At 44.0% G+C, this 24,891-nt stretch overlaps 1 protein-coding gene across 1 annotated transcript in view; it reads right to left on the bottom strand.

Annotated features, from left to right (window-relative positions):
- The window catches only part of ARHGEF26 (Rho guanine nucleotide exchange factor 26), a 154,002-nt gene that overhangs the window by 15,540 nt on the left and 113,571 nt on the right, over positions 1–24,891 (bottom strand). The window contains exon 12 of the mRNA XM_068546121.1: positions 9,568–9,777. Within this exon, the coding sequence (XP_068402222.1) occupies positions 9,568–9,777 (210 nt within the window). The remainder of the gene's footprint in view (positions 1–9,567; positions 9,778–24,891) is intronic.

The following is a 24,891-nucleotide window of genomic DNA, read 5'->3' as shown; positions in this document are numbered from 1 at the left end:
CGACATTACCCAGGGCTTCCAAGAGCCATGCCAAGGAGCTCCCTCCCATCACGAGGCGGAAAGCACTGCATCTCTAAAGCAGGGACGAGGCTCACTCCACATAAAATGGAACTCTAAGAACAAGAAAACCCCGGGCCTAGACATACCCATTATTAAATTTAGATATCAAGTCCAAGGCTCACACACACACAGCTATTTTCTCCAGGGACGAGGTGAGACAATCAACACGAATTCACAATCCATGCCACACCCAGCTTACTGAGATTTCCCTTTGCCCAAAGTGCCAGAATCAGCAATGCCGCTAATGGGGACCCGGGGCAGATCAACTTCTAAGGCGCTCCTCACCCCTCCTTCCTTCAAACGACATTCACCAAGTCCCTGCCTTTGCAGGAGCCCTGTGCCAGGCTGGCGCTGCCAAGTGAGTAAAATGGGGCCTCTTGCTCTCCACAGCCTTCCTTCAATGAGGGAGCAGACAGAGCGAAAGACAGACGCACACAGAATCCAACACACTGTGCGACGTACTGGGATGGCGCCCTCTAAAAACCCATCTGAGAGTCGAGAAGAGACCCTTGCCACATAAACATCTGGAAGCGCAGTCCTTTCTCTATGCACGGCATGAAATGATGCACCTACAGCTCCCCACTCAGGAGTCAGCTGTCACAGTATCTTGTCCTGTCCCTCACATAATTAATTAAGCACCGTAGGTTTAAACTTAATTGCACAAAGGTTGAAGATACAGCCAAGCTGGACTTCGCATTGAATACCAGGCATCTGCTAGAAAACACAGATCCACACTAAGAAAGTAGAAAGCAGGGTGTGAAACAGAGATAGGACTGTGAATGAGACGGAATGGAACAAACGCCCACAAAGGGCTTCACCACTGGAGGGGGGGGGGTCTCCCTGGATTTTCAGTAGAAGTGAAGAGACCTCAGCTGCTGTTTAACCTTCCTTTTATCCCTTTGAAAATGGCATTTGACCAGATGTATACCTTTTGTGCTCCTTTTCACAGCCTACAACTTTACCTATGGTTCCTTTTGAAACTCCTATACCCATGGCCTTTGGGAAAAAAGTCTTCCTAAGGAATAGGATCATGGAGATGGCTGTTTTTGTTCATTCTCTCACACATTCAATTCAACGAGATGAGATCAATAAGCTGATCCATTAAAGAAGACCCACAGGGCAAAAATCGTCCTCATGAATGCTGTGCAACAGAGCCTTATAAAGCTGGACACCAGCTCAACTTACTAACTTAAAAAATCTAACCAAAGCAAAGTAGTTCCCCTAGCCCACTAAGAGGTCGAGAAATTTAGATTCCATGACATGTTATATAGTTAAATCAACTGTTTCCTGTTTATCATATCAAACAGCTCATGAGACCTAGTCTGGTCCAGAATCCTGAAGTTAACCTTAAGCGGGTCAACTACCTGTTTCCTTGGAAGAAAGACCTACACCATCACCTGCTCTCCTGTTTTACTGGAGGTCAGTGATGAGGAATCACCAAAGATTTAAGTATCTTGACGGGCACTGTACAAATGTAAAAGATTATTGGACACAGATTCCAGATTCAACGAAGAGAAAAATACTACAATCTGTAATAAATACATTTTTTTTCCATACAAATTGTGATCTCTATATGCGGATTTTTCTTAAAGGATGAAGAGTATGTCCGACGTACTATTTACAATTTTATCCCATCCTATTTACTTCCTGTTAATTAAATCATCAACAGAAGCAGGAAGAGAGCAAAAGACTGCCCGCAAACAATGCCCCTTTATCAGGAGGGCCCAGGAATGGGTTGTCAGAATGGCTGAGAGGACTATTAGGCGTCTGGTTCAATTTGTGAGACAGAAACTTTGAGAAGGGCCTTTGCCTACAGCTGAAGGTGATTATATCTCATAGCTAAATAGAAGAGGTGAAGAAAGTTTTCGTTCATTACTGAACGTGTCCTTATGTCTCATCTCTGCACAGGCTGGACCCAAATGCCATCCAAATTCCATTATGGACGCAGGAAGCCAAGGACGCCACTTGCCACAGTGTTGCTCTGTGCCAGCTGCAGCTGTCTGGGCTTCATTTTAATGAAGGCAGAACAAAGGGGGCTCTCGGCCTTGAACATTCCTCTTGCAAGGCCCAGAGGAAAAAGTGACATTAGTAAAACATTCCTCCCTTGTCCTTTTATCAAGGGTAAGCTTCTGTATTTTCCACCAACCACTGGTCTCATTAATAATGCAGTGACTTAAGATCTTTAACAAGCAAACAGATATAACACAGTATGGCTTAGAGGTACATGCTACAAAAAAGAAGTTTAACCACACCCTTGACAGCAAACGTTGAAAAACAAGTGGAATTTAGATAAAACTTGCTCTAGCAGCACAAAACAAACAAGCAAAAACCCCAGCGAACAGAGACTGATAGAGGAGCAGTATTTCTCTACATGCTGCTGCTAGTCTACCTTGCCTCGGATACAGAAAAGCAAATTTTATTAATTGTAGGGCAATTCCAAAAACTATTCATTGGGAACCTGCTACATACAAAGTGAGAAAAGGACAAAACTGGCGCTGAGTGTGGGGATTAGTAAGAAAACCGGGAAAACCTGATTGGAGAGAAGAACGGTTAGGAGGCTTTGAGGGTGGTTCAAAAGACAAAGGATGTATGGGTTGCCCTGGGAAGGAGGTAGTGGGATGGAAACACGCGGGAAGATGCAACAGCATTTCATACAGGAAGAACCAGTCCGGGATGGATCTGTTCAGATCTAGAAGCAACAGAAACGACACCAAGTCTCCAGACTGGGTACCGTGAAATGGTGGCAAGGGTACCATTTACAGATATGTGTGTGTCAGGGAAAGCAGAGCGTGCTGGTGGCGACTGGTTCCAGACAGGCTGCATTTCTGAAGGGGAAGTGAAGAGGCAAGGTTACATGTGGGAGAAAAACTAAGGGCGCACACACAACAGCTTGAGAACATCTCAGAAAGGGGGTTGACTAGTGTCAGAGAGCTGGGCAGCTAACAAAATTAAATGATATTAGAGGTAAAGAAAGCGGAAGACTGGACTGCTGGGTGTGGTACCCAGGAAGCCACTGCTCATCTTCTGATGGAGCGCCCTTAACTGGGTGGCAGGGGAAGACGCCATACTGAAGACGACCAAGGAGTAACTCAATATAGGGCGTCAGCTGCTCAAGCCAAAAACCCAAAGCATCATCGATTCCTCTCTTTCACTCACAGCCACCCCAACTCATCCTGTCCTTCAGTTGCTCCTGTTGTCTCCACCTCCACAATGTTAGGTTTCCATCTCCTCGCACAGACCACACTCCATCCCAACACCAAGACTCCCCTGGACTGGGACTTCCCTGGTGGCGCAGTGGTTGAGAATCCACCTGCCAATGCAGGGGACACAGGTTCGAGGCCTGGCCTGGGAAGATCCCACATGCCGCGGAGCAATTAAGCCCGTGCGCCACAACTACTGAGCCTGCGCTCTAGAGACCGCGAGCCACAACTACTGAGCCCGTGAGCCACAACTACTGAGCCCGTGCGCCACAACTACAGAGCCTGCACTCTAGAGCCCCATGCTCTGCAACAAGAGAAGCCACTGCGATGAGAAGCCCGCGCACTGCAATGAAGACCCATTGCAGCCAAAAATAAATAAGTTTTAAAAAATCATTAAAAGACTCCCCTGGACCCTAAAAGACTCCCAACAGGACCCTAACTGCTCTCCCCACTGAAACTCCTGTGTCCACACCAGTCTTCCATGGAACTCCGCATTCCAGCCTAGGAGGCTCTAAACCAGTGCTTCTCAAAATATCTGGGATGAAGAACTGGTCTTCACCACCCCCAACGACCCCCTCTGCTCCAGTTCATTGTGGACCAGGTGTTCTCAAATACAATAAAAATGAGTTACTGATAAAATAATCACGTGCTTTGATGCTGCAGAAATGTCAAACTGCTATAAGTTTTTGACTGCTTCCCTCAAGCCGGGCCAGTAGCGGTTTGAGGCCTGGCAGCCCACAGACCACACTGGAATAACTCTGCTCTAAAACGCTCTGGGCTCCACCAGCCTCTCAACCACCCACTCTCTCCCTGGCTTATTCTGATCTAGCCAATTTCACTACGTTCAAGCCAAGTCTGATGGCCTCGAACTTGTTTCCCTAGGAGTCTGGCACTTGCTGGGCCCTCTGCCCGGACCGTTCTGGCCCTGCATTTTTCCATGGATGGATTCCTTCCAGGCACTCAGGGCTCAGTCCCAAATGTCACCTGGAGAAGTCTTCCTCTGCCATCTAATTTAGAGCACAGATCCCCATCCCAGCCCTTAACACTCCGGAATACATTCCTGGCTTTACTGTTAGTTAGTTAGTTAGTTAGTTAGGCTGTGTTGGGTCTTTGTTTCTGTGCAAGGGCTTTCTCTAGTTGTGGCAAGCGGGGGCCACTCTTCATCGCCGTGCGCGGGCCTCTCACTATCGCGGCCTCTCTTGTTGGGAGCACAGGCTCCAGACGCGCAGGCTCAGTAGTTGTGGCTCACGGGCCCAGTTGCTCCGCGGCATGTGGGATCTTCCCAGACCAGGGCTCGAACCCGTGTCCCCTGCATTGGCAGGCAGATTCTCAACCACTGCACCACCAGGGAAGCCCGCACTTATTTATTTTTAAAATTGGATGAAGAAATGCTTTCCCACCATCCCAGTTCACTGTAGGCCATCTGCCCAGGCAGACTGGCAAAAGTTCAGTGCCACCAAAGTCACCTCCTTGAGGGTAGGAGGCACACAGGCATAGGTTCTTCGGTGGAACGGAAGCCCCCAGAGGGCAGGGATCTGGTCTCTGCACTGTTCACCGCTACATCCCAGCACTTAGAATAGCACCTGAAAGGATGCAGGTGCACAATAAAAATTCACTGAGTAAATAGGGAGAAATGAAAGCTGCTCTCTTGAGAAGTGCAGCTGTAAAGGGAAGGAGAGACTTAGGGGTGGGTTGGGGGCCAGCAGTAGTACAGCAGAGGGTGGGCAAGACAGAAAACAGGAGGAGAAAAATGAACTAACAAGAGGGGCACACACAGCAAGCACCTGGAATTCTCGGGGACAAGATCACCAGGAGCAGCGCTGAGGGGGCTTCCTTGTAGAGGAAAGACTTGGCACTGGGCCTGAGCCCTGAGAAGTAAGATACTTGGTAATTCGAGGAGTTCTGAGAAGGGCATTCCAGGAAGTAGGAAAAACATAGGCAAAGGAACAAGAAAGGAAGTTTTTAAATGGAAGATAATTTGAGGGATGCAACATCTATTCAGCATTTTATTATAAAATATTTCAAACCATATGATGCCTTAAATTTACCACAAACTTTTTCATTTTAAGTCTATCAACTAAAAAAGTCACATTTTAGTACTATTTCACATTTAATAGCAACTAGCTTCCTGGAGTTTCCCTTCCAGAGCCAGAACAAGGCCAAGTTGAGCAGCAAGATGGGGGCGGAACAGTCTCCGAGATGGCAGCTTCTCAGTAAGAAGCTTAAAATTTGTTATTAGAAAGAAGATCAGATTCAGGAAGGTCAAGGTCTAGTCCCATGTTGGCAGTAACTCACCTCCTGCGTGACTTTAGGCAAATCACTTCACCTTTTTGAGTCTCATCTTACATCTGGGAGAAAACTGAGGGAGTTGGACTACAGACCTATAATTAGGGTCACAACATATTTTATCGTCTAAAGACACTTTGGAAAGTCAAAGAGGGTGCTATTCTTAATTTTTGCCAGAACAACAGACATAACGCTGATCCCAAAGAAACCAAGATGTACAGTCATCTTACTTACATGCTTCAGCTCTGAAGCACCATCCTTCTCTAGAAACACCCAAGGCTCCCTTCATGCTCTCTAGCTGGCCCTGTGCCTGGCACATCCCAGATGCTCACTAAGCGTTTGCCCCATTTCCTTTTGGTGAGCTTTTCTGCATTCTTTATATAATCAAAGCTTTTGATCTGTTCTTCCACAACTTCACTGCCTGATAATAGCTGAACCGTCCTTGTGCCAAACAGCTGCACCCTTCCTTCGGTTGATTTTACATTCCGTATAGTCCCAGGTGCCTCTACCATGGAACAGTTTTTCAAAGAAGGTAAATATTTAGGTACAAACCCTATTCTTTTTCAAACCAAAGAATAAGTAGCCAAAGAATGTAATCGACTGGTCGGAAATTCTGCAATTACTCAAGGCCTGGGTGGGTGGTGGTGAAAACCTTCTCAACTAGCTTGCTAATGGACCACTTTAACCATGTATACCATGAAAGAGAGAAACGTTAAAAAAACATACCTATGCATTTGGCAAATCTTAGAAGCAAAGAAAACATTCTGCATAGGCCTAAACTCTGATTGCTCAAAACCAGGTAACCCAGAGCTGGCCTGCACATTTCCAAATACAGCATGTAACGACTCGTTAGACTTTTAAACGCTGATTGGGTTTTTTTGGTTTTGTTTTAAGGAAAGTGCATCCTGGCTGTCATATACTTTCTTTCAGCACCAATGATACTTTATGCCTTGTAGGTTTAAAAGTATTTGTCCAGTTATTTACTTTAACTGTAATTGAGTTGGGGGGGGGGGGAGTGAGGGAGTCACTTCTTCCGTACCCAAGGAGGCAGCCGCCCCTCTGCCCCTTCTGGAATGTTCTCTTGCTATTAATGAAAGAACTACAGATATGAGTCATACCCACGGGTTTACGGGTGACATAACTAGATATTCTGAGAACATTTCTCATTGAGGAAATGAACACCCATTCAGTCCATGGCAAGATCAAAAGGCAAGAGGGTGGAGAACGTCCCAGGAAAGGATCTAGCCTTGGTGTAAAAACTGGACACTCCGGTTTACTGCCTACTGTCTTGGAATAATCTCAGAAACCAGCAGTAGAGATTACATAAATTATGAATGAGACAGTCAGGAAAAGCTCTGCTGATAAAGAGCAAACAATCCTTATAAACACAGAGAAAAGGAAAACGTAAAGCGAAACCAACAACACTTTCTCCCTTACTAGAAAAGACAAAATAACATCTTCATTTCTGAGAATTCTTTTATAACAAGCAGTAATCTCCAAAGTGTTTAAGACTTTTTCATCCTTAAAGTCCTTTAAGATCCAAAGCTCAGACTTAACTAAATTCTCTTTTTTTTAAGAGAGGCTTCCCCAAACAGAAGAGGTCTAGGTCTGTCTTCACAGGCCAAGGGGTTTAACCATCTTTAGAGTCAAAGAAATGCCTTCCTCAGCCCTGGTCTTGGGTGTGTCTCCTGCTGGTCACCTGCACAGACCAGCAAGCACTGCACCCACCGGAGGTGCCCTCCCCAGAGGGGAAAACACAGAGGAGCATCCTTGGAATGCGGCAGGGCTTTCCAGCAGTTTCCTGGAAGAATTCTGGGACCTTAGGAAGAGGTATTTCTTTGTTTTATAGACAAACACAGAGGACGCCGCTCCTTTTCTTATTCATTCCCTCTGTTAGCTCTTGAGCGCATTTGGAATACTCTCTTTCGGCTGTTTTTAAATCTCAAATAGCTTTCTATCACCCTGCCCCTCTAGGTTTTCTTCAGCCTTGGAAAAGTTACTTCTAGTGCCAAAAACATGAAATGAGCATTTATCGTTTTTTATGTGGACGGCTTTTTTCCTTCTTTTTCTTTTCTTATATCTCTCTAACAATCCAGGGACCCTGTTAAAATACTCTTAGAAAGTGGAGATGATCTCTTCGGGTTGGCTTTCGCTAAGATTCTGTTACAGCCTTAGGGTTGTTACTCAAGAGCTGCTGACCCATTTGAATCACACCACGTAGGAGCCAAGTGGGAGACGGCGTAGGAACCTCAGAGGACCAAGAATTAGGGAACTTCTCCTTTCCCTCCACTGTTCCACCCTCTGACCCAACATAATACCTGCCTATGATGATTGTTCTAAGGGGAGGTTTCCAGTTTCCAAACAAATTGGTCAGCTATCTCTACATGGACAAAATCGCAATGTAACCAAACAGGACCCTACAGGGCCTTCCCAAGACAGACACCACCCGACCCCGCCAAAACCCTCTGTTTTTGCTCCCCTCTGAAGTACCTAGGTAACAGTATCTGATGCACATTTCCTGAGTTGTTTTACAGATGCTAAAACCACCGCCAAATGGAAGAACTTAACTACTTGATGACCACGAGCCCCCAGACCGACTGGCACCTAAGGATTCATAATGTCAACCACCCTGTTACCTCAACACCAGCCAATCAGAGAATTGTGCACGAGCTGATCACATACCCTGGGACCACCCTCCCTCACGTGGCCTTTCCTTCGGCGATTTGGGGGTTTTTAGAGTGCGAGTCGCCCATCCTTGTATTGGTGCCTTTACAATAAACACTGCACTTTCCTTCACCACAACCCGGTGTCAGCAGGTTGGCTTTACTGTGCACGGGCAAGCAGACCCAAGTTTGGTTCAGTAGCAGCACAGGTGGACTTGACAATTAAGCCCTCTTCCCTTCATCCTGTGTGAGGATGGACTGCCTACTAACTGCTGGTGAAACTGCAGGCACAAACAGGATGGCTTCTGCCTCTGCATAAACTCTGGATGGGAAAGAGGGATCGTCAACATGTTAGGGAACCGTTGATTGAAACTGCCCACCTTGGCCAGGCACGACGATAACCACTTGCGTGAGTTGTCTCACAACAGGAGGTCCTAATAAGGACATGGTGCTGCCGTGGAAAACTAACCAGGAGAATTCGGGAGGGGCCGAAAGGAGGGAGGAGATGCCAGCCCATAATGTGGGCCAACCTCCCAGAAACGGTCATGCTAGAATCTGTCTTGGCTGAGAGATGCAAGAACCACCAGGGAGGACCCTGAGTCAGATCCAGTATGGGCACAAGCAAGATGATTGGTCAGAGACAACCCAGAAACTAACCCTATTACCATAAAACCTGAGACCGAGAGCCACATGGCCGCGCAGTCCTCCTGGGTTCCCTTACCCTGCTGTTCTCCGCCCAGGCGCCCCTTCCCAATAAAGTCTTTTGCTTTGTCAGTACGTATGTCTCCTCAGACAATTCATTTCCAAGTGTTAGACAAGAGCCCATTTTCTCAGACCCTGGAAGGGGTTCCCCTTCCTGCAACAAACATATTTCCCCAAACTGAGTATCTCTTTTGACAGAAATCACTGGTCTTTCTGCTGCCTGGTCGAAGGCAGGTGATAACAAAATGACTTCAATTTCAGTAGCTAAGAAAACTCAGGGCCTAGGATCAAACTACCAGTTAGGTCATATTCCTAGGGCTCCTGGGTCATAATTTTATCAATGATTAAAATAAAATGATTTTTAAAACACTCTGTAAATATAAAAGCACACCACTTAAAAGCACAACACATCCATCAGGAGTCATGGGGATGAAAATAACAATATCCATCTCTCAGGACACTGAGAAGATCACAGTGAGAAGACGCGAGCATCTGTATAAAGCACCCAGACCTATGCTTGGTGCATAACAGGTAATCAATACAAAAATAAATAGTAGGTAGAGTTTACTGTTTTTAGGGAGTCTGCGGACCAAGGGTAATCAGGTCGGGAAGACCGACAGCAGATATTCTGAAACCCTCTCCTCGCACATACTTACTGAGTCTCAGCTCCCAGCAGCATCTCCACTTTCTCGTTCACGTGGTTACTAAGGACCGTCAGCGTAAAGAGGTGACTAGCCGAGCTCTGTCTTGAATAAAGCACTGCGGAACTGTTCTTCCCTGGAGGAGAATTAAGCTCTTCGCTGTCACAAGACTCCACCAGTAGCTGATCTCTTAAGGAATAATCATTGACGTTGTAACTTTCTTCACTGTAAGGAAGAGGGAAAAAGAACCTATCGGTAATTCAGTGGATGAGGCTGGGACGTTATCGGTGTTCAAATCACATTTTGGGGGAAGGCGGCAGGGGAGGGAAGGAGGACGGGGAGAGAATGATTTATTTTGAAATAGGAATTGGACTCTGAATTATATCTACTGATTACGTGTCAATATAACCCTCCAAAATTAAACCTGTTAATTACTATTTTTTTCTGTAGTATACTAAATTGTATCTTACATATAAAAGCAATATTAAAAACAATTATTAGCACCTACTGTGTAGCACAGGGAACTCTACTCAACTTTCTGTAATGGCCTATATGAGAAAAGAATCTAAAAAAAGAGTGGATATATGTACATGTATAACTGATTCCCTTTGCTGTACATCTGAAACTAACACAACATTGTAAATCAACTATAGTCCAATAAAAATTAAAAAAAAAAACAATTATTAAACCCTCTAGGTTTTATTTTACATTTTCCTGGCATTTTCGTGCAACAAGTGAGACAGGCATGCATCATGGTAAGGCTTGAACAGCTATACTTCCCCAGCCTTACCCCCCATCCGCAGGATAGAGGTCGTCCCAAACGTACTCACACTCTGGGTAGCGAAGCTGCACTCGCAGCCTCCAAACCACCAGGCACAGGAGGGAAGACCAGCCCCAGAGGTCTGCTTGCTTCTGGCAAGACGCCCAACCCATCCTTCCCGCCAACATGCATGGCCTCACCACCTGTTCAGAAACCACCAGCACTGATCCCGCCACGCCCTCTATCCCTGCTTATGCCCAAGACCGCCTGGTATTCTTCATTCCCCTGAAGGTACTCTCACCTGCACAGTGCTGTGAACATGCCTAATCGGGCCTCACCTCCCTAAGCCCATCGGCTGAAGCATTCCCACTGCACCCTCTGGAAATGCACCTCATTTAGGGAATCCAGCAAAATCTTCTAAATCTGCCCCCTCTCTGAACTCTCCCTTTACCTTCTTGCCTTAACAGACACTTGGCTCTTCTAGAGAGCACAGGCTGCTCTGAAGGCTCTCTGTCTGCTTGAGTCTCATTACTCCTAGACAATGATCGCTTCCTCCTCCCAGAAGGTCCCCAGCTTTGATGCTCATGCCATCAGTCTCTATCTCATCATCACAGTCATCTCCAGGCCCCTGGATCATGCCTCATCCTCACTCATGCGTTTAGTTGCTGGCTTAACTGTCACTCTCCAACACTACTTCCTTGAATTTCCATGTGGCAATCCTTGCATTACCCCCGCCTCTCAGTTCCTTGACTTCCCCTTCAACAATCAACCTTGTCACTACCACCAACTGCAACCTCTCTGCAATCCCAACGTCAAACACCCCTGTCTAACCAGCCCCGCCAATCCCTTTGACTCACCTCTTCTAATCCTCAACCTCAACAATTTTAACCCACCATTCCTACAACCCACTCACTCCACCACCTTTCCCTCCATCCTTAAACCCTTCGTGTCCTCTCATTCATGCTTATTCACTTATCCAACTTGAATTTCTTGATACCTACTTACAATCATTCCTTGCAGACACACTCATTTCCTTGGCAAATCCCAACTCTGGTTAGATACACCTCCCCCTCTATTCTCTATCTGTACTCTCAGTTGAACACAGCAGAGCTCAATAATAACTGCTGAGTAAATGGATGACCATGCAATACATTTTAATGTATTCTAGGAACCATATTGGACAATTACCTTACTTAATAATAAATGCAAATGTATGAACTCAGGAGAGCTAAGAGATAAAAAAAAATCCTTGTGCCCAACTATACTAGGAATTTCGGAATAGGCCATTTTGTTCAAGATTTCTTAGAAAGTTTTTCATTCAGTGGTGGGCATCTGCCTGTCAACCACTCCCTGTAACTCTCTTTAGAAACTTTATAATCATTTTTAAAATTTAGTTTGATAGATTCTTCCCCCTCCAAAACCGGCAAACACAGTTATATCATCTATAAAAGCAAAATACTGCCTATTGATCAAGTCTGTTTGTTGCTAGGGTAATCATCTGTATTAACTGAAAGTTCACATGGCAAGATCACCTCCAAAGCTCCCCTGAGACTGCCGACGGACCAGCACAACCATACTCAGAATATATAAAATATTTCTCATATCAAAATGAGGCTTATCAAAGGTCACATAATTTTTATAAAAGGAGGAAGCAGGGTAATACACTTTACAAACAAACAATGTTATACTTTTAAAAGACCGTGTTTACCAGAAACAAAGCAGTCGATTTTTGGCAAAGCTGGTATCAGGCTGCACCCCGCAGGCCTACAAGCCTCGTAGCTGCCCAGCCTCGAGACCGAAGAAAGAGCTCAGAAACAGCGACAGAGACATCAGTGGTTTATTGGAGAGGGGATCTCACACATCCGAAACATCCGCGGCCTGTGCTGCAGACAGCGGGCGGGACAGGGCAGGAGTCTTCATTGCTTGGGGCAGGGGAGACGGACTCTACCATTTATAGGGGGAAGTGACGCCAGGTGGGCTTATCAGTTACCAGGGAGACCAGCAGCTGGGGCACATCACTCACAGCCCCTCAGGTTAATGACCATCACGAGGGTAGATGTTTCTCTTTAATAAACTAGCAGATGGAATCATTCTGGCCTGATGATTAGAACAATCACTAGCTGGGGCAGGGGGCAAGCACGTTCCTGTGAGTAAGGTGTAGGTGGCACTGCTCCAGCAGGGGATGTACAGAGAACAAGAGAACAGCCATTTTGAGAGGCCTGACCATACAGCAAGTAAAGCTTATAATATTGTCTATAGCTCAGACACAGATGTAGTAAAACCCAGAACTCAGGATAAAACCAAAAAGTAAAAAATAAAGACAAAAGCAAAACCTCAACAACAACATCAAAAACAAGATGAACAAGGACTTGCTTGTTACTGTCCTCTCTCTGCACCTTTGAGTTACTCTTTTGGTCCAACTCACAAGTTTAAAAAGATGACCTGGGGCTTCCCTGGTGGCGCAGTGGTTGAGAGTCTGCCTGCCAATGCAGGGGACACGGGTTCGAGCCCTGGTCTGGGAAGATCCCACATGCCACGGAGCGACTAGGCCTGTGAGCCACAACTACTGAGCCTGCGCGTCTGGAGCCTGTGCTCCGCAACCAGAGAGGCCGCGATAGTGAGAGGCCCGCGCACCGCGATGAAGAGCGGCCCCCGCTTGCCGCAACTAGAGAAAGCCCTCGCACAGAAACGAAGACCCAACACAGCCATAAATAAATAAATAAATAAATAAAATAATAATTAAAAAAAAAAAAGATGACCTTTTAGTTAAAGACGCCCATTTCCAGTTAAAAATAATTCTGCTTCAGACAGAGAAATCCAAGCTCCTTAATGTGGCGCACATGGGGTATGTAGGCAGTGCCCTAAATAATGACATTGCAAAGGTATTCTTTGTATTCCCAAAGAAATAAAAGGCAAAGAACTCTGTATGCTATAAAGCCATCATTCAAGATGACTCAAGTTCCAAAAAGTCTTCAGCATAAAGTGGCTTTACTTACTAGGTAGTCCCCAGTAGAATTCAAGACGAAGAGTTCACAGGAAACTAATGTAAACAAATATGAAAAAACTAGTTAAGTCTTTTTTTCCCTCTTAATTTTCAGAGTTCATATTTCCCCCAGCGTTTGCCTAAATACAACCAGTGTTTGCCTAAATACAAACAATACCAGCTACTGTTGTTTCATCAATGTGTTGAATCTTTGTCTTCGGGGGGTAATTAGAGACAGAAGAAGTAGACAATAGAATGTTTTTTTAATTGTTCTCTTGAGCCATGACAACTGCAATGCCATTAAGACCTAGGGTGACCGTTTGATCCAGTTTATACCTGTGGTTCTCTCAGGTGTCCAGTTGGGATGATACTGGATGAAACTGGCAGCCACTTTATTTATAGCTATGTGAGTTCACCTCAAGGTATCCGTGTCTACACATCTGCACATCTGGGTCATTGAATGTGCCTGGACACAGAACTTTCCCACTGTTTTGCCCTCTGTATCCAAAATAGGATGCAGGAAACAAGTTTGCTTTTTTTTTTTAACTGATTCAATAGCAGTCACCCAATATCATTATTTCATCTAGACCTGCAAACGTCTTCATTATGTGATACATAATGTCCACAACTTCTTCTCTACTCCTTTAATGAATTTAATATAAAAAACTTGATTTAACAGTAGTCAAGTCAGTTGATGATTCATCCTTGTCAGCTATTATTCAAACCCAATGGAATAAAAACTGAAAAGGAGCTCACTCTTGCTAGCGTGTTTGTGCTCTCTCACACACACACTCACACACTTAATCTCATAAAGGTTCCAAATAATATTTTCCCCTCTCTAAATCTGCTAAATACTGAGTGAAATTCATTCTCCTCATGTCAGCCAGCACCTACTGTCTCTCTCATGCTAATACAGAAGGATAACTGTTAAAATATGGGCTTAAGCAGAAGGAAGAGGAGCGAATCCACAGTCAGATGCAGCCGTTTACAACCCCACTTCCTCCTCCGCCGACCCACCCGTGTCCAGTAAGTACAAAGCAAGCTCAGCTGGGTTGGGAAAGATGCTCCTTTCCTAGGGAAGTTGATGCTAATCAGACTTCCCCATGTTTGTTTCTTCCATTTAGCAAACATATGGTTTACATAGTCTCTGAAACAATTTGGATCATGCAGTTAGGAAGTTAAACTGCTCAGAAAAAGGCAAATGGAAAAACCACCTTTCCTCGCACGGAGAAGTTTATATGTAGACTTCCTCTGATTGTCTCAGACGGGCTCCAAGTTTACCAGCTGCTCATGAAACAAGCGGCAGCTTTGTGCAAGCAGAGGTTCCTATCAGGTGCAGCAATCAAATCTATACAAGCCTGTTGCTCTGTGGTATAAACAATGATGGGTCTCCCTGTTGAAACCCACTTAAAGTCCTAGTAACCTTTGTTGAGATTCCTTTCTTTTCTTAACAAGATAAAAAGCTATCAGTAGAGAACAGGATATGGTGGTAAATAAGTACCTCAATTATTCTTCCCTTGGAAGGCGTTCTTTTGTTAAGCAGCTCGATAGTGTTTGGTTCTACTACATGCTACCTAACAGCATGGGCTGAAAACTGATACACCTTTTTGTGAATAGTGGATTTCTTTTTTTTTTAAATTAATTTATTTATTTGTTTATTTTTGGCTGCACTGGGTCTTCGTTGCTACATGCAGACTTAGTCTCTAGTTGCAGCGAGCAGGGGCTACTCTTTGTTGCGGTGCGCGGGCTACTCATTGTGGTGGCTTCTCTTGTTGCAGAGCACGGGCTCTAGGTGCACGGGCTCAGCAGTTGTGGCACATGGGCTCAGTAGTTGTGGCTCGCGGGCTCAGTAGTTGTGGCTCGCAGGCTCTAGAGTGCAGGCTCAGTAGTTGTGGCGCACGGGCTTAGTTGCTCCGCGGCATGTGGGATCTTCCCAGACCAGGGCTGGAACCCTGGCAGGGAAGATTCTTAACTGTGCCACCAGGGAAGTCCCAACAGTGGATTTCTTAAACTGATTATTACGGAGCACTCTGAACTTTCTCTCCCACAGATTTCTATAAAGGTGGGAATTTTTCATACTGGGCATATATTTATTACTTTTAAATCAGGACAGTATTTACAACTGCATACAACATACATACAGTTTTAGAATACCAAAGCTGCGTATGTACATACTCAGTAGTGAGTGCAGGGTGACAGACACCCAGCTCCACTCAGGACTTACTCTGGGAAGGAGGCGGAGGAAGAAGGGATGATGATGAAGAGGCTTTAGGTATACCTGCAGTATTATATCAGGGCTTTTGTTTCAAAAGAAGAGATCTGGGCTTCCCTGGTGGCGCCGTGGTTGAGAGTCTGCCTGCCAATGCAGGGGAACACGGGTTCGAGCCCTGGCCTGGGAAGATCCCACATGCCGCGGAGCGACTGGGCCCGTGAGCCACAACTACTGAGCCTGCGCGTCTGGAAACTGTGCTCCGCAACAAGAAAGGCCGCGATAGTGAGAGGCCCGCGCACCGCGATGAAGAGCGGCCCCCGCTTGCCGCAACTAGAGAAAGCCCTCGCACAGAAACGAAGACCCAACACAGCCATAAATAAATAAATAAATAAATTTAAAAAGAAGAGATCTGACAGTGATATAGCAAAAAATTTATGGATGATAGGCATGTTAGTGTTCGATAATTTTCTGTATGTTTGAAATATTTTGCAATTCAAGGTAAAAAAAATTTTAATAATAAATGCATAGATGTGAAGACTATCATCATTCCACGTGTCTGTGGATGCCTGAGGGTACAGGTGAAGGGACTCTTGGGCAATGGAATTTTTTTAGCCCTATAAACAACTGATTATTTGCATATAACATCATTGACTGAAAATATATTATAAGGTAAGAGTGAATTCACTGAAGTGGCTGGGTTAAAAAGAAAAAGGCTCTTCTGAGACTTCCCTGGTGGTCCAGTGGCTAAGACTCCACGCTCCCAATGCAGGGGGCCTGGGTTTGATCCCTGGTTGGGGAACTAGATCCTAGATCCCGTATGCCACAACAACAACAACAACAAAAGATCCCGCAGGCCGCAACTAAGATCCCGCAGGCTGCAGCTAAGACCCGGTGCAGCTAGTTAAATAAATAAAGAAACAAACGAATAAATAAATGTCTTTTCCATATATGAATGAATAACACTCAGAAAATATAGTGGAAGAAGTGATCTTATTTATAATAGACACAAAACCCACAAAATATTTACGATTAAACTTAACACGTTTCTCCTATATGAAGACAGCTTTCAAATACTTTAGAAGAAGGCCTGAATGGATAGAAAAGTTTGATATTAAAGAGGTATCAATTCTTCCTAAATTAATATATAATTTTACCACCATCTCTCTGAAAAAAATCTCAGGATTTTGGGGGGCAGCAAGGACGGGGAATAGTCAAGCTGATTCTAAAACATGAAGAAAAATAAACATGAAAGAACAGTCAGATTGTGAAAGAAAATGAGCGTGAACTGGCCATATGATATATTAAAAACATATTTTAAAGCTACAGTAATTCAAAGACTGAGACTGATAGGTATTAGCTGACAGATGGATAGTGAAACAGAACAGTGGCTTCACAAATTGACCCCAAATACATCTGAGAATTTACTACATGATATAAGTGACATTTCACATCTGTGGAATATTGATGGTTTAGTCACCAAATAATATTGGGACATCTGGAGAAACATCTGAAAAATTTTAAAAAGCTGGCTCCCAATCTCACTCCATAAACCAGGGTACTTCCTTGGGTCCAAGCTCTGGGTACATAACAGTCATGAAGAAGAGGTAGTGATGGAACAGGTCTTTCTGTGGGGCCTTGTGACCAGGGGGTTGCTTTCACACATGCAAATACCATAGGAAGAGTTCCCACCTTACCCCTTATGAGCAAACATCTTACGTTATTGACGATGACCAGGAATGAGAAATAGGCTAGATGACCAAGATGGAACCAGGAATATGAAAGCAAAGATGGAGATGGGGAAAACGAGAAAAAGGGTTAGACTATAAAGACCAGCTTTCCTACCCTCCTGCTCAAGTCAGCCTTATCTGTAAGTTGTCTCACCTTCCACCTTGCGTTGTTCTGGAACTTTCTTTCAGAGCCAAAATCTGACAGATTGGAAGGAGAACTTCCAATTCTTCCTTTTGTAAAAGAGTTAAACTTAAAAGAAAAGATACTAGCAAGGATTATCCAAAACAAGACACAATGATTTTCTGGCTCTATCGTCAAAAGTAACATTTATTTTTCACCTAGTCGGTAGCTCTTTTTCCATAGGCTTTGTTTAAAACATTCACAGTTTCCCTGTGCTGAAAAAAATCTTTACTTGAATCTGCTCGTCAAAAGACAAACGTCTCCTGAGTTAGCAGCTGCCTGCGTTTTCTGCCCACATGCCAGTGAAACTGCTCCCCAAAGTCATGGTGGCCCAACACCCTACCAAATCCAGTGACTGGATGTCACCACTATTCATCTACAGAACTTGATGAGGTTGAGCCCCTGTGACATCCTGAAACTCTATCTTCCTCTTCTAATGCCTTCTGCAACAGTTCTAAGTCATCCTTTTTTATGGCCATTCTCTAAGATCCTCTCCTAGACCCTCTTGTTTTTCTCTCAGGGATTTATAATGACTCTGCCATTTTCCCCATGTGCAGATTCACAAAAGTCCGTGGGGTTTTATAAAATCAAAGAGTTTCTTCCCATTTCCCTTCAAGACACGTACAAGAATTCTTCCTCTGCAGATTTCAACTTGTTTCTCTTCCCCCTCTGAAAACATGACTGCTAAATCCCCACACTTGATCTTGTGCTTAACTGGAATAAGAATACCCTAGTTAAACATTTCTAGGATGGAGGAGATTGGATTATGCTGAAATTTACTTTGAGTTAAGAGGTTGAGACACTTTTTTCACATGACTGAAGTTGATTTCAATTTTAAATCTTGGTTTTAGAATTAAACAAATTTTTAGTAGAAAAATGTACAATTTTAAAGTAATAAAGTACAGTGTAACAGGTAAGAGTACTGACTTGATTGAGAATGTCTGGTAAGAATCCCAGTTCCATCACTCACTCGCTTTGTGATCTTGAGCAAGTTACTGATCCTCTCTGTGTTTTCTCATATGTAAACTGGGGATAACAATACCCATCTCTTAGGATTGCTGGGAGAATTAAATGAGATAATACATTTATTATCTTTTTGCATGTAGAGCTTTTACAATCATGCCTGGCTTACAATCAGTAAATGTTATTAGCTATTATTTCAAATCTTCCTGCAGAACATCATGCCTTTAAATTGCCTGGCATTTTGTTAAAAGCCTAAGAATTACAGGTGCTTTGCAAATGAGTGAGCGGACTAAGCATAATTAGAGCTAAATACCTGTGTCAAGAAATTCATAATTTGGCAGGGGCTCCGACCAGCAAAACAAGGCATGATATTTACCCAAAGACTGATTTCAGACTTACTTGCTCAGTTCCTCAAAATAATTCTGAAGACTAACAAACATGCCACACGCATGTTACAAACATTCACCTACAAGTCTTTGTGAACAGTTTTCATTTCTCTTAGGATGCAACATCGCGTGGAATTGCTGGGTCATATGGTAAACCGCTTAACTTTTTAAGAAACTGCCAGACCACTTTCCAAGGTGGCTGTATCATTTTAAATACGTTCTCACCAGCAGCGTATTAGGGCTCCAGTTTCTCTACATCCTCACCAACACTATCTTTGTCTTTATTATAGTCATCCTAGTGGCTGTGAAGTGGTATCTAACTTTGGTTTTAACCTGCATTTCCCTAATGACTGGTGATGCTGGGCATCTTTTCATATACAAAGCCATTTGGAGATCTTTGCAGAAATGTCTATTCAAATTTTTGCTTACTTAAAAATTGAGTTGGTTTACTTTTGAGTTTTAAGAATTCTTTATGTAATCTGGATGTAAGTCCTTTATCAAGTATGATTTGAAAATATTTTATCCCAGTCTGTGGTTTGTCAATTCATTTTCTTAATGATTTTCTTCCTATTATGTAAGTTTCAGGTGTATCAATACATTGCTCAGGACCACTTTACAGCATAGCCAGCTTTTAAAAGACTCTTTTAACAGACTAAAGACTAGACTTCCAAAAGGAAAAAAAAAAAAAAAAACATGCCATACGCTTCCTATTTCATTGTTGAGAAAATAACAAATAGCGGAGAAGACGGTCACATTTGTTGGTAAGGTAAGGATCTGTTGTGATTCAGTGTCACCAAGAAAGATGGCCGATAATCCACAACAGGACCAGAAAGCCCCCATTCCTGTCACCACGGATCTCCAGATTCTCCAACCTGGGACCTCCCTGGCTGCCACGGGACATCCTGAACCCATGGTCCTTGACAAAGAGGAGATGGGCAGGTCCAAGAGGCTGTCTGACATTACTGAAGCTTCCTCTCTGGCATAACCAGAACTAAGCAAGCTCTGAAGAAAAAGTAGGCAGCTTCTGAAGCTGGTGACTCCAAATTATGGGAGTAATCTCCACACTGCAATCCAGGTTTATCTCCACTGACCTCCTTGAATAAAGGGAAAAATATACTGAATTCACTTTTGTCAGCCACGAAGTTATAGTGTCTCCTAATTGGATATGAGGGATGTTACAAGAAAATCGCTACTACAAACATGTACACATGATTCATAACAACTTATAAAAGATTAAGAGTCGATCAATGGTTATCTCTCACTCACTTGCCATCTGACATGGGTTCTTGATGGGGGATGGGAAGGGAGAGGCATGGCATTAAATGTAATTATTCCTAAGGCCATATTTCAGAGGCCATAATCCAGGTTTGGCCTTGGAGTGCACCAAACCTTCAGCTGTGTAGCAGTGGCTTAAGGTTTCAAACCATTTTTTTTAAACAAGAAAATATTCTAGAAGCAGAAGAGCAATAATTTGATTTGCACCAAAACTTTGGGGAGATACACAATACCAGGAATAATGATGATATGCAGCAGGTATCAGTCCCTCAGCAGGGACAATTCACTGTGTTAAGAGCTTTGTGTGCACTATCTCACTTAATTCTCATTGACATTCCAGGAAGATGATGACATTGTTATCCCCATTTTACAGATGAGAACACTGAGACTGAGAGATTAAAGGCAACTTGCCCAAGGTCACACGGCCAGGATTTTGAGCGCAGTTCTGTCTGACCCCAGACATCGATACTGTGCTTCTCAGTTGGTGAAGCTTTTGACACTGAATGGCAACATCAACTCTTCTTACAGACGCAGAGGAGACAATACTCTTACTACTCACGATGTCAGGGGATCAAGGGTATGTGGGGCGGCGAGAGTAAAAGAGAAGCAGGAAGAGGAAAGGGGGCTCTCTCATTTCTCTCCCACCTCATCTCTCCATCTTGATCTTAGGACCTGATCCAAGTGGTCAGAAACAACCAAGTTTTATGTTCCAGGAATAAAAGTGCTTTGAGTCAGAGTCTTACTGCCTTTTCTTTACCCAAGATACTCAAGTTAATTTTCCAAGGAAGGAGTTTATTCTGCAGAGACAGAGGGACAATGTCAGGCGGCCTCAGTTTTCTATAATGGGAAAGCTGTCAAAATGGAAAAACTCAAAATGGGGCCAAATCAGGCCATGACCCTTTCCAGGGAGTCTGCACCGCTTTAAGCTACTGGGCATTCAAACTACTTAGGAAAATGCAAGTTCTAACTTAAATCCCTGCACTCCTGATAATGATCAGGTAGAATTCTATTACAGAAAATCCTTCTTTTAAAACCCGAGGATTTGTAATGTGTCACAGAGTTCAAGTTATGTCAATACACACAATATTTATGGAACTAGGAATCAGGAAGTGGAAAGCTCCTTTCTTAAATATCTGTGGGAAGGAAATGTTATGAAAAGGAAATGCTCTTCCCCACACTCCGACACTAAATTAGCTAAAGGTAGAGAAAAGCTCACAAAAGCAGTTTGGTACCATTTCTAACTTTCTCCCACGACCAGTAAAACTATAAAAATATTCACTTAACAAAATCTTGCTTTGAAAAAGTTGTTTATCAAAGCAAACAGAAAAGGTGCAAGTTTCTAGGCTATTTTTCCCAATAACATTACAGGATAGGGGAAAGGTGAAAATATTCCAGAAAAATGAAATTGAGAAGTAATGAACATAAATTGTTAAGAGAGATGGTTTTAGAGTCAAAGATTCAGATTAGAATCCTGGCTTTGATGAGAGACCTTGAAAAGAGACTTTCTCTCTCTCTGCCTCAGTGTCCTCATCTGTAAAATGGAAATAATACTAGGTTGCTGTGATAACTCAACGGTATACTGCATATACACTCTGAGCACAATGAATGGCACACTGTAACGTGCAATAATATAGGCACTTATCATCATTATTACTATTACTACTCATCTAACTATAGGGATACCCAAAAACATCATGGCTAGATCATTTGTGGGTACAGAATCCAGGAGAAGAATGAAAGAAACAAATCAGGACACGATTACGTTTACTGGTATGGATAACAAGACTACACTAGATTTCTGCATTCTTTTGGTATTGTGTCTAACACCCAGACCAGGCCAATCTATCTGCAGCTGTAAGGGCACAGCAGGGCTGACTGGAGAAAAAACGCACTACCAATGAGATACTCACGTGAACCACAGCGGGAGGACTAATACCAGCCAAGGGGAAGTGGGTTCTAAATCTCCAGTCACTTCTGTCTTTTTTTGAACCCACCCCCCAGCCCCATTTATCTCAAAGGCAATGTATTAGTTCTTTTAAAGAGTTCTTGGGACTTCCCTGGCGGTCCAGTGGTTAGGACTCCGTGCTTCCACTGCAGGGGGCACATGTTCGATTCCTGGTTGGGGAACTAAGATTCCACAAGCCACACAGAGTGGCCAAAAAAAAAACGCCTCCTGTATTCCAAACTACCCATGTTAATTGGTGTTCTGTGGAAAAGAGGGTTTCCTAGTTGTGGCTGGAACGACCTACTATCGAACCACTGCCTCCTTCCCTGCTTCACAGCTAATCTAAAACAACCCTGGCTGTCCGATTCCCCTGCCGTATGCTGCTTTCCCAGCCTCCCTTATAAGGAAAAGTTTTGTGAACCAAGACTGACACGTGAGATACAAGAAGTCTTCTGGGCTTCCCTGGTGGTGCAGTGGTTAAGAATCCGCCTGCCAATGCAGGGGACACGGGTTCCAGCCCTGGTCCAGGAAGATCCCACATGCTGCGGAGCAACTAAGCCCGTGCGCCACAACTACTGAGCCCGTGTGCCACAACTACTGAAGCCTGTGGGCCTAGAGCCCACAAGCTACAACTACTGAGCCCACATGCCACAACTACTGAAGCCCGCAAGCCACAACTACTGAGCCCATGAGCCACAACTACTGAAGCCCGCAAGCCACAACTACTGAGCCCACGAGCCACAACTACTGAAGCCTGCAAGCCACAACTACTGAGCCCACGTGCCACAACTACTGAGCCCACGAGCTACAACTACTGAAGCCCACAAGCCACAACTACTGAGCCCGCAAGCCACAACTACTGAGCCTGCGCCCTAGAGCCTGCGTGCCACAATTACTGAAGCCTGCGCACCTAAAGCCCATGCTCCACAACAAGAAAAACAACCACAAGGAGAAGCTACGCACCACCATGAAGAGTAGCCCCTGTTCGCCGCAACTAGAGAAAAGCCCAAGCACAGCAAGGAAGACCCAACGCAGCCAAAAATAAATAAACAATTTTTTTTAAAAAAAGAAGTCTTCTGAAGACTGTCTTGGAAAGGTTTTCCTCTGCTGATAAAAAGAAAAGCCACTTGAGAAAAAGAGTCCCTTTGGCCAGGCTCTATTCTTCACCCTTGTCTCCCTCCTACGTCTTTGAATGAAATGATGATGCCTGGACCTGCAGGAGCCACCTGCAACCATGAAGCTACGTGCACAGGGGCAAAAAGTGAACAGAGAACAGTGCAGCTGAAGAATGGGAAGGCGCTGGGTTACTGGTGACCACTGGACCCGGACTGTCCACCCTCGGTCTTCATGTTTGGTGAGAGAGGTAAATGTCTTAATCACTTGAGCCACTGCTATTTGGGAATTCTGTTACTTGTAGCCAAAAGCCTTCCTAAATGATCCAATAGTGAATCTCCCAAAGGGGAATGGAGTATGCAGGGTTTTCCAAACTCACTTGACTTCTTATGTATGTGTGTGTGTGATAATTCAACATTTTTATCGCTTAAACCCTTTTGTATGGGTAGCTCAAAACATTAGTTGACACAATAGTACAAAATAAAAGCAAGCCAAAAAAAAAAATAACTTCCTCTATAGAGCACAGTTTTGCAAATACAATCCTAAGTGTTTTTCAGATTGAGGTTACCTGTCATTTATGGATAAGTTTATAGATAAAACTCCAGAAGATGTGAGAAGCCACATGATAAAGTTCCAGACTTGCTTTTACCAAAATTAATTAAAAATGAATCTATAATGGAGCAGAATACAAAAATCACATGTCTTTTAAAAATAAAAGAGAATTCAAAGAAATTTTAACTTGGGTGTGGAATGGGGGGAGCCTGCCCACTGAGTAATGCAGTCACTCAAATTGTTTATATTTAACCATCTAGATGATTGGTTCACATTTGACAAATATTTATTAAATGGTCATTACAGGCCAGGCGCAGTCTCTGCACTGAGGATGCAAAGGTCAACACGACAGACATGAACACATAGTAACACAAATATTATGACAGAGAAAGTGCAGGGTTCTATGGGAACACAGAGCAGCGGAAATCAACCCACTCTAGAGGAATGGATAAGAGCTCCCAGTGGATGTGTGGTCTTAATCTAAGACCTAAAGAATGAAAAGGACTTTGCCTAGAAAAGATTTGGGGTGGAACAGGGTTATGAGGTAGGGAGGGTATTCCAGGCAGAGAAAGAAGCACGTGCTAGGTCCTGGGGGCTAGAATGCCTCAGTGAGTGCAAGGTGGGACCATGGAAGGGCTGTTTGCAAAGGACAAACTGAGTCTTTTAAAAAGCATACTCTGGCTATGGAATGTAAATGGATGGAGGGATGGTGGCATGAAGCCAGCTAGGTGTGTCTTCTGGGCGAGTTCAAGGTGGTGGTACAAGGGCGTGGCAATGTGTGAGGAAAGAAGCGGTTTCGTTGTGAGTAGAAGACTGGGCATTAGACGGATGCGGAGCATGGTGAGGAAAAGGACAAAGTGGGCTTTCAGATTTACTGTGGATCAACTGGGTGGATGGAGGTGCCCTTTACTAAGCAGGGAACAGACCCTGGAGAAGAAACAGGTTGGAAGGAGATTGGGACATGCAGGTAACCTGAGAAAACTCCAAATACAGCTGTTCACATCACATGACCATGATGACATTCAGAAATCTATGAAAAATGGCATCAATGTTAAAAAAAAAAAAGTGTGTTCTAGAACTAGCTAAGACATTACAGCACATTTCTTCATTCTGTGTTTAAGTGAGGCAGTGGTGATGTGCCGGGGAATATAGGAGGTTGAACTGTGTCCTCCAAAAAGTACGTTGAAGCCCTAACCCCTGGTGCCGTCCATGTGACCTTATTTGGAAATAAGGTCTTTGCAG

The sequence above is a fragment of the Eschrichtius robustus genome, chromosome 6 (assembly GCF_028021215.1).
Source record: "Eschrichtius robustus isolate mEscRob2 chromosome 6, mEscRob2.pri, whole genome shotgun sequence".
Classification (NCBI taxonomy): domain Eukaryota; kingdom Metazoa; phylum Chordata; class Mammalia; order Artiodactyla; family Eschrichtiidae; genus Eschrichtius; species Eschrichtius robustus.
Note: the sequence above shows the minus strand (reverse complement) of the source record. Positions and strands in the feature narration are given on the sequence as shown.